The 13948-nt window shown below is 42.1% G+C and overlaps 1 protein-coding gene across 4 annotated transcripts in view; it reads left to right on the top strand.

The window, feature by feature from the left end:
- Positions 1–13948, top strand: part of FRMD3 (FERM domain containing 3) — a 366853-nt gene that overhangs the window by 292010 nt on the left and 60895 nt on the right. For all 4 annotated transcript variants that reach the window (XM_063913806.1, XM_063913809.1, XM_063913807.1 and 1 more), the window contains exons 8-9: positions 9536–9624; positions 11994–12057. In XM_063913806.1, the coding sequence (XP_063769876.1) occupies positions 9536–9624; positions 11994–12057 (153 nt within the window). The remainder of the gene's footprint in view (positions 1–9535; positions 9625–11993; positions 12058–13948) is intronic.

Below are 13948 nucleotides of genomic sequence, written 5' to 3' on the forward strand. Positions count from 1 at the left end.
GCAGTCTGATTAATAGACTATAACCGACTGGGGGAGGGGAGGGTGGCCCCTACTTCCCGGATGTGCCACAGCCAGTTTCTGCGTGTTCCCATGGAAATTTACTGGCCTTGGCTGCAGAGTTCGGGCAGCTGTTCTGAGAAAGCTTAGGCTTACTCAGATGGCTGATGGCTACCCAATGGTGATCCAATTCTTTTTATATATATATATATATATATATATATATATATATAAGAAAATAAGACCTGCACATTCTACATCTGCAGTAGTCATTTATAACTTCGGGCTTGGTCTGGGTTTTCCAGCTCACCTAGAGCCAGCAGGAATCAGAAGCAGGAGAGGGAGGTTTAAACTCCCAAACACCAACCGTGCATTGCACTGATGCCTGCTAGAGGCTAGTTAGTAGACCAATGTCTCCATAGTGCCAGGAACTTCACATTGGCCTTGCCAGGAGAGCAAGCCATTGCAGCAGACTGATTGCTGAGCACAAGGAGTGCTAGGACTTTTTAAGTTTGTTTGTTTGTTTATTTTCTGTTTGTTCCTGTGTTCCCAGGCCTAAGCCTGAGTGTGTATGCTATGCACAGTGTCTGATGCCAGTAAAGACACTATGTTTTACCGGAAAACCTGCCTACCGAGTCCTTATTACAAACACCCATTTTACAGTCCATAGCGCTGGTTTATACTATAGTGCTTCTTGCTTTCCTATTTTGGTTTGTTACCAGCAAAACAGCAGCCTAGAACATACAGAGGGTTGCTTTTTTAATTTTTTTTTTTATACTACAGCCCTGCACTCGGGTAGCAAAAGATTGCTGGCATCTCAGGCAATGGTTTTTAGTGAGTGACTGTCATGTTAAGATCATTATTATCTGCCAATCAGTCTTTCTCTGTATATTTATTAACAGCACATTGTAATACAGGAGACTAATGGTTAAAGTGTGACTCACTAAGCTTCATTCAGCTAACCCAAATGGAAACTCAGTTCAAGAATATTCCCTTGAATGGTGCCAAGAAAATACTAAAAATAGTTGGGTTGAATTACTATTCATTTAATATCATAATATCAATGTGCCATGGCACTTTGGGGAATTTAATCTTACATTTAATCATTCACAGTTTTAAGTTTTAACACAGGTTTTGTTGTTCTGACTACTGTATAATGATCTTAAAAATGACTTTAAACATTTGTGAATATAGAGTTTGGATTAAAACTTCCATTATTAACAGTGTTTAATTTAATTGGACTTTTGTTAATTTTGTTTATATAAATGAATAAAATGGTCATAATATTTTAGATTAATTAGCATTTTTTATTTTAATTTGAAAAAGAAGGCAATTACAAAAGAAAGATAAATCACATCAGTAGATGTGCAATAATATGGAATCTCTAACTCTAAATAGAGTCTCATACAGTATATAGATCACTCGGTAAACATATAAAAACAAACTCAAAGAATCATTGCTCATTACTCAACACTTTGTGACAAATACAAAATTTTTTTTGCAGTTGGGCAAAACCATGTGCACTGTAGGGGGGGCAGATATAACATGTGCAGAGAGAGTTAGATTTGGGTGGGTTATTTTGTTTCTGTGCAGGGTAAATACTGGCTGCTTTATTTTTACACTGCAATTCAGATTTCAGTTTGAACACACCCCACCCAAATCTAATGGTGCCCATACACTTATGAGATTATCGGTACTATCCTTCGATTTCGACCACATCTGTGAGAGAAATCGAAGGATTGTATGCACATTTTAGTACCTTTCGACGTGATGCGCGGGCACGCCGGTCGAATATCGCCTCTCAAGATATTATGTGCTGCACATAATATTTATCGGATCGCAGTGCAAGAAACACATGCTAGTTCTAGAAACACATGCTATATATCGCACTGCGATGTGCCGCTCCCACTCGGTGGTGACGTGCCCATCACGTGATTACCATGCGATCTATTGCATTATCGCATGGTAATCTTTTTGCCAGTTCAGGTGCGATTTCATCGCACCTGAACTGCCGGTGCAATGCCCCGCACAAGTGTATGGGCACCTTAACTCTCTCTGCACATGTTATGTCTGCCCCCCCTGCATTGCACATGGTTTTGCCGAACTGCTAACAAATTTGCTACTGCGATCAACTCTGAATTAGGCCCTAAACCCATTTGTAGCCATTGCTAATATAACTGTGAGGAGTGGGAATAAAGATGAGGCATTTCACCCCTGAAACACCGGGACCCAAAGATCACAACAGCAGAAGAGCACAGTGCTGTAATAATCTGAAAAGTTAAAGGCAAACCAGTAAGGATTTTAGGGAATTGTAATATTTTGTTCCAAAATAATTCAGTTTCCTACATTTCCAAAAGTAATGTTGAAGTGTTGCCCCTGATTGACAGGCAGAGGCGGTCACAGGGCGTTAGAACGCCATTGGCGGGGCGCGGTCTGGACAATGGAGACATGTCTGGACCATGTGGGGGGAGGGGGTGGGCCGCGGCGGCTGCGTGACATCACACGCAGACGCTGTGACCCAGAACGCGGGGAGTAGCTGCCTGCCAGCGCGCAAGAGCTGCGCTGGCAGGGAACTACTCACCAGGTGCAAAAGCATCGCCGCCGATGCTTTTGCACCTGATCAGATCTGAATTAGGCCCATAGAGCTAAGTAGATATTTTAAAGTATTGGTGTAATATTTAAGTAAAAGGTCAGACGAGAAGCAACCTAGATGTAAATCATTCCAGGCCTTATAGGTGGGGAGCCACGGGTCAAAAGGAACCGCAGCTACCAGATCCAAGTACAGGTATTTAATACTACATTGGTTCATCGTAAGAAAATGGAGTAAAAGCTCCAATGTGTCAGAGGAGGGTAGAGTACAGTTTGTAGTGGTAAATGACATTGCATAATGGCACAGCTGTAAGTACATAAAGAATGGCGTGGCGATTGAGGCATCTCATATTTGTCCTGTATTTTATTTATTAACAGTTTCTTATATAGCACAGCATATTCCATTGCACTTTACAACTGGATACAATGATAAGACAAAACTGGGTAATAACAACCAGTCATAGAGATAGGAGGGCCCTGCTCGCAAGCTTACAATCTATGGGGAAATTTGTATTTGTTGGAACAAATAGAGAACATCTCCTGGATCAAAGACATCACATATTTTAGCTAGTCCAGCCTCTCTCCAGTATAGAAACATTGCATTATGCAAGCCTGGCTAGATTCATTTGCATTTTATCAAATAAAGTTATTGAATGCAATTAGTGAAGTTGACTAAAATAATTAAAAAGCCCAGTAGATTTCTTGGCACACAAATTATTTATTTTACATCCTTCCTATGTGTTTATTTATTTATTTTATATTTGTAATTTATATAGCATATATGTTCCGCAGTGCTTTAAAGAAAATCTTTGGCCATTAACATCAGTCCCTGCTCCAGTGGATCTTACAATATATTCCCTACCACATGTACACCATACCTCCCAACCACCCCAATTTTTTGGGAACAGTCACGATTTTTGGGCACTGTCCTGCCGTCCCATTCCTGGGTCACAGTGTCCAGTGGTGGAAGGGGATACGGTCATTAGTTCGACCACTATTGGTCGACATGCATTAGGTCGACATGGTCACTAGGTCGACATGTAGTAGGTCGACATGGAAAAAAGTCTACATGTGTTTTTCACATTTTGTTTACTTTTCGCACTTTACAATCCACGTGGACTACGATTAGGAACAGTAACCTTGCCCGTACGAGGGGACACGGTGCACTAATTTAGGTTCCCCGACACTTTACAATGAAAACGGCACAAAACAAAGTAAAAAAACTAATTTCAACCTTTTTTCATGTCGACCTTGTTCACGTCGACCTAATGACTGTGTTGACCTATTTCAGGTGTCGACCTAGTCACTGTTGACCAATAGTGGTCGACCTAATGCATGTCGACCCTATGACCCATACCCGGTGGAAGGCTTCCTCTCACCTGCTGCTCTGCTTATAAGAGCAAGCGGAGAATAGACGCTTTCCACATACGGTGTCTGTTCAGTGGAGAGAGGAACTAGGGGCAGCCCTGTAGCTTCCAGAGCACTAGCCCTCAGCATGATGAAAATGGAGGCGTGACTCGCAGTCATGGCGTTTCCCACAAGGTCATGTCACTACTGAGGACATGCCCACTTTAGCAAACGCTGAGGGCCCGATTATCACTTCACAAAATTTGGGAAGTATGTGTCCACGCACATATACATTTGGGTTAATTTTAGTTGGGAGCCAATTAACCTACCAGTATATTTTTGTATTGTGGGAGAAAGCTGGTGCACCCATGGGAAACCCATGCAAGTACGGATAATATACAAACTCAACACAGTTAGAGCCATGGTGGCAATTGAATCTAAGACTTCTGTGCTGTGAGGGAGTAATGCTCACCATTACACCAACTATTAAAATAGTTTTATCTCACAAAGCCAATAATTAAGGATTTAAGGGCTACTGCGGAGTTCAGTGTGTGCCTTTTTGCTGAGCACATCAGTGTGATTTCCCACTGCACTTGGGGGGTCATTCCGAGTTGTTCGCTTGTTGACGATTTTTGCAACGGAGCGAGTAAGGCAAAAATGCGCATGCGCATGGTACGCAGTGCGCATGCGGTTAGTATTTTAACACAAAATTTAGTAGACTTACTCACGTCCGAACGAAGAATTTTCATCGTTGAAGTGATCGGAGTGTGATTGACAGGAAGTGGGTGTTTCTGGGCGGAAACTGGCCGTTTTCTGGAAGTGTGCAAAAAACGCAGGTGTGTCAGGGAAAACGCGGGAGTGTCTGGAGAAACGGGGGAGTGGCTGGCCGAACGCTGGGCGTGTTTGTGACGTCAAACCAGGAACTAAATGGGCTGAGCTGATCGCAGTGTAGGAGTAAGTCTCAAGCTACTCAGAAACTGCTAAGAAATTTCTATTCGCAATTCTGCTAATCTTTCATTCGCAATTCTGCTAAACTAAGATACACTCCCAGAGGGCGGCGGCCTAGCGTGTGCAATGCTGCTAAAAGCAGCTAGCGAGCGAACAACTCGGAATCACCCCCTTGCTCAGAGAATAAGTGCATACAGATGTGTCTTATTACATCCTTGCTGCAGTCACGTTAAACAACCCATTGAACTCGCTCCATGCCGTGGCAGGACTCGTGTAATTGCAGCTCTATCTGCATCCGAAATTACACATTACTGTGTTTTCCATGAAAACACTGTAGCATAGCATTTTGTATGCAAATACATTCGCAGTTACACACAGAATATAGGCATGCAGCATATCATTTTAATCAGCAAAAGCTGCTTGTGCATCCTATTACATTACTTTGCATCTAAGATGCATTTTTGCAAGAGAAAAAAAAAAAAAAAAAAGATGCTTGGCGCTACCAAGTCACATGGCACTCACGCATAACGTGTAACACGACTTGTAGCATACGGAGCAAAGATGTAAGAGGACACATCTGTGTACGTGCAGGATTCCTGAGTGTGATGCATCCTGATGGTACCTACACTTACAATCAGAGAACAGGGGTGGGAAGAGGTGTTCTCATGTATTTAAGTAAGGTGTAATCCCAAATGTGGGGCTGCTGATATATCTGTCAATACGCGAGTGCTTGAGGCTGGTGCATATTTTCATGTGGATGATGGTCAGCACAACCTCAGTAGTTGCTCTGTCTTGTGAAATAAATAAAACATTTTTAAACGGCTGCATGCCCTACCAAAGTGTAACCAACACATGCACTTACAGCCTAGGCTGGTAGTCCAAAACCGGGTGGAAGGTGGTTTATTCAAGCGGCGTCGAGTACTCTTACTAGCACTTGTCATAATGTTCACTGGCACTAACCTGTTCTCCACGCCCCTCACCCTTTCCCTTTATTTTGCTGTGTGTGGGTTATTAACACAAACTGCAAGCACAGGCATACCCATTCATGCATGGCCTGCTGGGACCTGTGTCTTCTTGTAAAGAAACACTGTAGAATAAAACAACAACACAAACAAACACTGTAGAAAAAACAAACAATTATTTAAATTAACACTTTCATCTTTTTCCATGAAATTGCTCACCTCTTCTTTCTTCCAGCCTGGTAATCCACTAGAAAAACAATATGTGATACAACACTTTTTGTTCAAAAGACCCAGGCGAGCAAGGGTACGGGTCGACTCAACTTAGGTCGACAGTCAGTAGGTCGACCACTGAAGGTCGACGTGGGCATTAGGTCGACATGCACTCGGTCGACGTGTCCTAGGTCGACAGGTGAAAATGTCGACATGAGTTTTTTTACTTTTTTGGTGTTGTTTTCTTCGTAAAGTGACGGGGAACCCCAATTAGTGCACCGTGTCCCAAAGCATGGCTCGCGATGCTTCGGGCCAGGTGCCTCGCTGCGCTCGGCACAGGTTACCATTCCCAATTGTAGTCCACGTGGATCGTCAAGTATGAAAAAGTCCCAAAAAAATAAAAAAAAATAAAAACTCATGTCGACCTTTTGACCTGTCGACCTAGTACATACATATCAACTAATACCCCTTTCACATCGCACTAAAAACCCGGTATCGACGCGGCATATTGCCGTGTCGAAACGGGTCCGTATGCGATGTGAAAGGTCCTTTGGTGAATTAGCGGGTCGCCTGACCCGGTAATTCAACCCGGTAAAAAAGAAGGGTTATTACCGGGTTGATTACCGGGTCAGGTGCAGTGTGAATGGGAGCCGTTCCGATGCGACACGGCTCCCATTCACAGCATAGGCAGAGGCGGCGCAGGAGATGAGCTCATCTCCCGGCGCCGCCTCCACCCCCGCACCTGCTGCTGCTGCGATCTCCGCTGCTATGGCAACCGACCCGGTATATTGCCGGGTCGGAAAGCCAGCAACGAAGCGCAAATGCCGGATCCCACCCGGTAAGTACACGTTTCTCTTACCGGGTAGGATCCGGCATTTGCGATCTGAATGCAGCATTAATGACCCGCTGATGTAGCACACAATGTATCTTTGTTTCATATACATCCTATATATATTATGCTTTCATAAAGAGAGATCAACCATTACCATTCACACTGGCCCTCTAATTAGTGTACATGTCTTAAAGTTTTAACTACACTGATGTAGTTAAAACCATGTAGTTAAAACCATGTGCTAAACCTACATTGATAAATTTGCCATCCAAGTTATCCTTACATACAGTAAAACCACATTGTTATATATATATATATATATATATATATATATATAAAAAGTATTCAAATTATTTACATTCTTTTTTAATTGTGACAAAATGGAATGCCTGATTGAACAGCTTCCTTCCAATACAGGAGGAGTATGGGGGGCATACAGTGCATCACCTGGTACACCCATGGAAGGGATAGAAAGTACTTGGAACTGATGGCTATGTAAGGGCTATTTCACACACAACGGTTTTGTCCATACTGAAAAAAAAAATTTCCCCATGAATCGGTCATTTTCACAAGCAACGGTTTTGTGCCATGTGTAATGTTACAGTCGGGTCAACTTGAGCTACCACCGCGTTATGGTACACTGTGCAAGTGGAGGGGGTATACATTTTTAAATGAATATTATACTCTGCATTTCCTAAGGTATTGTGGATATATTATTGAGATGAATGAAGAATATGGTGGTAATATTTACTTTACTCTATACCAAGGAATGTGCAGCTGCCTTGCCACTTACAGTTGTCACTAAGAATTGTACTCCTGACCAAAGAGCTTCTTCCTACTTCACGTTATCTTTGCTTACTCACTCATGGTACAACAACACTTGTAAAACTCAAGACTGTGGATGGATGACAGAATGGCACGAGTTTTTCTAGACAGACAAAATCATTGTGTGTGAAATAGCCCTAAGGGTTCTGCTTCTAGCTTTAGTCAACTGCAACTTCCCCATTTTGTGTCATCTCTTCTAGGCATTACCTATTCCACCCATGGTAACCTATGTAGTGCGCCCAAAATAGCTGCCTCACCTAGATCTTTTAATTTATGGGTTATGTAACCTGTGGAATTTATTACCCAAAATGGCTGCCTCACCTAGAACCTTTCATTAGTGGGTTATGTAACCTGTGGAATTTATTACCCAAAATGGCTGCCTCACCTAGAACCTTTCATTAGTGGGTTATGTAACCTGTGGAATTTATTACCCAAAATGGCTGCACCATCTCTGCATTAAGTTTATCATGTACAGTTCACTGTTTTTCAGTTTGTTTTCCTTTTGGTGTAATACTAGACCTCAGTGCTATGTATTTGATGTTTGCAAAGCGACTTTGAGTCCTTCTGGAGAAAAACGCTATATACTGTCAATAAAATTATTATTATTATTATTATTATTATTATGATTCTTACTACATGTTGAGTATCCCATATCCAAGTATTTCGAAATACGGAATATTCCGAAATACAGACTTTTTTGAGTGAGAGCGAGATAGAGAAATCTTTTTTTTCTGTGGCTCAATGTACTCAAACTTTGTTTAATACACAAAGTTATTAAAAACATTGGCCCTCATTCCGAGTTGTTCGCTCGGTATTTTTCATCGCATCGCAGTGAAAATCCGCTTAGTACGCATGCGCAATGTTCGCACTGCGACTGCGCCAAGTAACTTTACTATGATGAAAGTATTTTTACTCACGGCTTTTTCTTCGCTCCGGCGATCGTAATGTGATTGACAGGAAATGGGTGTTACTGGGCGGAAACACGGCGTTTCAGGGGCGTGTGGCTGAAAACGCTACCGTTTCCGGAAAAAACGCAGGAGTGGCCGGGGAAACGGTGGGAGTGCCTGGGCGAACGCTGGGTGTGTTTGTGACGTCAACCAGGAACGACAAGCACTGAAATGATCGCACAGGCAGAGTAAGTCTGGAGCTACTCTGAAACTGCTAAGTAGTTAGTAATCGCAATATTGCGAATACATCGGTCGCAATTTTAAGAAGCTAAGATTCACTCCCAGTAGGCGGCGGCTTAGCGTGTGTAACTCTGCTAAATTCGCCTTGCGACCGATCAACTCGGAATGAGGGCCATTGTATTAAATGACCTTCAGGCTGTGTGTATAAGATGTACATGAAACATAAATGAATTGTGTGAATGTAGACACACTTTGTTTAATGCACAAAGTTATAAAAAATATTGGCTAAAATTGCCTTTAGGCTGTGTGTATAAGGTGTATATGTAACATAAATGCATTCTGTGCTTAGACTTAGGTCCCATCGCCATGATATCTCATTATAGTATGCAATTATTCCAAAATACGGAAAAATCCGATATCCAAAATACCTCTGGTCCCAAGCATTTTGGATAAGGGATACTCAACCTGTATTATTACTACTACTACTACTACTACTACTACTACTACTACTACTACAGTATAGGAGGATAAATAAGGTAGCATGTTTATAATGCTTTATGCTATAGAACAACAGTGTTCATGACTGTGATATTATTGCCAGTGTATCATCTTAAGTAAATGGCTAAACTTGATTTTCTACCTACCATGAGGAGCATTAATATCTTACTGTTGCTCCTTTCTTTTTCTGTCGCTTTAAGGATTCAACTGGGACCACAACATTTCTCGGTTACACTGCCGCAGGGTTTGTCGTTTTTCAGGGTAATAAGAGAATACACTTAATAAGATGGTAAGGAGTTTTCTTTTAACCTATATTCTCCATTTCAATAGTTCTGAAGAATACATGTGTCCTCATACATCTACCCTCAATATGACATGCAGCGTGAGATGCCTGGCGTGAGTGAGCTGCCAGGTCCAGTGCAACTGCAAACGTTGGGCGTAAATTTTTTTGCCAAAAATGCCTCATTTGCAACACAATGTGACTAGGGCGCACGAGAACACTGTGCTGATTAATGTGATATACAGATGGAGCCCTGCTCATCTATCCCTTTAATAGGATTAATTGAGCCAGTGCTGTCGGACTTAGGTGGTCATTCCGAGTTGATCGCAAAGAGCAACTTTTTGCTGCTAGTGCGATCAACTAGACGCCGCCTATGGGGGAGTGTATTTTAGCATAGCAAGGCTGCAATCGCTTGTGCAGCACTGCTATGCTAAAAAAGTTTTGTGTAAAAGAAGACTAGCCCTGCAGTTACTTACCCTGTGCAATGAATCCAGCGATGAAGGTTCAGGAATTGACGTCAGATATCTGCCCTCCAAACGCCTCGACATGCCTGCGTTCGGATCTCCACGCCCGGAAACGGTGAGTAGATGCCCCAATCCGCCTCCCGCCTGTCAATCTTTTTGCGATCCGCGCTGCGACCGCTTTCTTCGTTCCCGATGTCGTTGCCCAGCGACTGCCGTTTGTATATTGTGTGTGACTTGAATTAGAAAACAGATGCGGCTGCTACATTGTAGCACTTTGTGTACAGGTTCAAAAACTCAGTCGGTCACTGATATACAAGTGTCATATATTAAATTAATCAGCGCATTCTCCTCGTGCTAGTCCCATTGTGTTGTGAATAAGACACATTTTCTGAAAAAAAAGACGTTTGACGCTAGAAAGATCTCGCGTGGCCTGGCGTGCCAAGAGTGGCTGTTTGGCATGACTGCAGCCAAGGTGTAAAATGGCACATCTGTAGATGATAAAATGACATGTAATGTGATGAAAAGATGAGCATAAGGCATGTGACTATCTGGGCAATTAGTGCAGTGATCTCTGTTGTGTTTGGAGTGCTGCTGTAAGTCATTAAGGTTTTTATGGCTAGACTAATCATTTCATCAAATTAGCGTGATCTCAGGAACGATGGATTCACTCTTGCAGTGAGATTTCCCATTTGACCAATACAATCTCTGGGAGATTTACCGTGCGCTGCAGTGTGTAATTAGCAATTAACCATATACAACATATATGCTTTGGAATAGTATAATAAGCACTTTGCCGCAAATGTATGTCCAGATATATCCAGCACTAAATAACATTACATATCGTTTCCTGATATGTACTAAACAGATAATTAGGCAAAAATCTACAAAGTGGTTATCAATATTTACTGTTTGTGTATGTTTCTGAACATTCTTGTAAATAAAGTATGGTTTTATTTTTCCTGAATGATGTTATTGTTTTCCAGCAGTAGAAGGGTCTTGGACTGGGGGGATATAGGTGATAGAGGTGTCATTGGCTCTCGCACATGAACTGTGGGAACACTGGGGGTGATTCCGAGTTGATCGTAGCTGTGCTAAATTTAGTACAGCTACGATCAGGCACTCAGACATGCGGGGGGACGCCCAGCACAGGGTTAGGCCGCCCCGCATGTCAGTGCCGCCCCCTTTCCTCCGCAGAAGTGCAAAAGCATCGCACAGCGGCGATGCTTTTGCATTTCAGGAGTTAATCTCGGCCAGCTCAGCTCCTGTTGCTGGCCGGGAGAACCTCTTCGCTGCCCCTGGTCGCAGCGGCTGCGTAGGCCCCCCCCCAACGGTCCGGCCACGTCTGCGTTGGCCGAACCGCGCCCCCTAAATGGCGGCTTAACGCCGCCGTCCAGCATCCCTCCCGCCCAGCGACCGCCTCTGCCTATCAATCAGGCAGAGGCAATCGCTACAGTACAACGACCTTCGGCCGCCAGCATGCGCCGGCGCACTGCGGCACCGGCGCATGCGCAGATCCGTCTCGATCGCTGCGCTGCGATAAACTGCAGCGAGGGATCGGGTCGGAATGACCCCCACTGGCATAGGATTATTTTGTACATGTTTCTAATAATGCTTCCTGTCACAGTATTAATAGGCAAAGCAAGAGCAGGAATAGTGTAAGAATAGGCTCTGGCCTAGCCCATTGGAAGCTTCAGCTGGTTCTTGCCATAAAATTGATGTCTTCACTGTGTGTAGGTGACAGGGGAAGATGTATCACATTTTCTAAAGAGGACAAGTGCAGGAGTTGTTCTTCTCCCCCGAAAAAAAACAGCATTTTTGTGGAATATCCTGCAATGTATGATAAATAGTCCCCTCTGAGTGAGCAATATAAATTGTTTAGATTTCTGTCTTACAAAACTGTCTTACCTTTTACAGGCCAGATATCTGCAAAATGAGATTTGATGGGAAGACGTTTCATGTTGTTGTATTGCAGAAAGAGGTAAGTGTATTGTCCACCATGCTGTACACAGTCTGTTTTATAGTCCTGTATTCTATAAAGTTCACAACCCTCAAACTCAGGTAATATGCATGTTATGTTTTTTTTTTTTTCTTATATCCTAATCCAGTTGGATTAAAGATGTTCTTTAATTATCAACCTTGATAACTATTTACAAATCAAGGTTGTTAACTACTTTAAGACATGTACACTAATTAGAGGGCCAGTGTGAAGGGTAATGGTTGATCTCTCTTTATGAAGGCATAATATATATAGGATGTATATGAAACAAAGATACATTGTGTGCTTAGACTTGGGTTCAGTCCCCAAGATATCTCATTATTGTATGCAAATATCCTAAAATATGGAAAAATCTGCATTCCGAAATCCTTCTGGTCCCAAGCATTTTGGATATGGGAGACTCAACCTGTAGCAGATTTTTGGGATTTGATTGAATACTGGCATTATATAGACTGCAGGATATATAGACTGATCTATGACCCTTACACATGTAATTGTTGGTCAGTTTCTGACATTGAGGCAGTATGACATAGTTACATCAATCTGCTATTTCATCTGATCCCACATAGGATTAATCATGCCCATTCAGAAGAAAATGAATCATAAATGTTGCACAATAAATTTAATATAAGCATAATTTTAACCCTCAAGCCTAGAGGAAAAAAATAATTATTTGCATTACCTTTTATTTTTGATTGGTGTCCCCAGCATATTATTATTTCATTCAATAATTCGGCAAAATAAACAGTGGGCTTTTAGGTCATAAATTAATCAGTGCATTTAAGCTTGCAGCCCAACGTCAAGGGACCCCACTTCACTGCAAGTCCTACTCTATTACTTCGAATCACCAACCTGGTAACTGATGTCACATTAGAATTAAACTGCAGAAATGCTCCCTGGTTTAAAGCTCACCTGCCAACTGATGTATGGCTTTTAGATTGAGACAGTCAGCAAGCATAGCTGCTGCAAAACTACTAAGAAAGCAGCTGACACACTTTAAAATAAATGAGTTTACCCAGGGGTACCTTAGAAGATGTGATCATAAAAAGAGCAATTAAAAAATAATTATCCAAAATATATAAAGACATGAACCCATTGCACCCGCCAATCCCAGCCCTATCAATGTATTTATAACACTACACTTGAAAATTAATTGTATTCTAGTGCTATAGTGAATCTTGAACTATCATATCCATAGCACACAAACACATTGGGCCTGATTTGCACACGAAGCCGATATTCGTGCAGATGGTAGATTTTTTTTCAGCTGCGCATGCGTCACTACAAAGTTACACTGCATATGTGTCCCACAGTGTGTGCACGAGGCAATTAGTGATTGTGACACATGGAAATATATTGGAAATGTATTGGGTATTCCTGGGCGGTGAAATACACTACCTTATGGGTATGCCATAGCTTATGGTGATTTATCTCTATGTGGTATACCGTGGTCAACAGCAGTAGCTAGGCAATTGCAGCCCCCTTAAGTCTATAGGTAGGAGCCAATACTATATACTACATGTAATATAATTTTATATATGTCTCAAAATTGAGGAATCTATTAAAATGAAGAAACTGAAGAGGTCTTTCTATACGAAAATTAAGATCTGGTTACACCACATTCGTTTACCAAGAACTACACATCAGCGCACTCTGGAATTTGTTGTCTCTATTTATGTTTATTGATTTACACTGACATGGGTCCTTCCTGTGGTGCTGCTAAAACTTCAGTGCGAGATAAGGGTATTTTATATATATGTTATATATCTATAGGTAGGAGCTGTTACTATATATTTTTTTCCTTGTTATGTATGTTGTGTAGGGATATCGGCCCTCATTCCGAGTTGTTCGCTCGCTAGCTGCTTTTAGCAGC

This window comes from Pseudophryne corroboree, chromosome 1, assembly GCF_028390025.1.
Source record: "Pseudophryne corroboree isolate aPseCor3 chromosome 1, aPseCor3.hap2, whole genome shotgun sequence".
NCBI classification, from domain to species: domain Eukaryota; kingdom Metazoa; phylum Chordata; class Amphibia; order Anura; family Myobatrachidae; genus Pseudophryne; species Pseudophryne corroboree.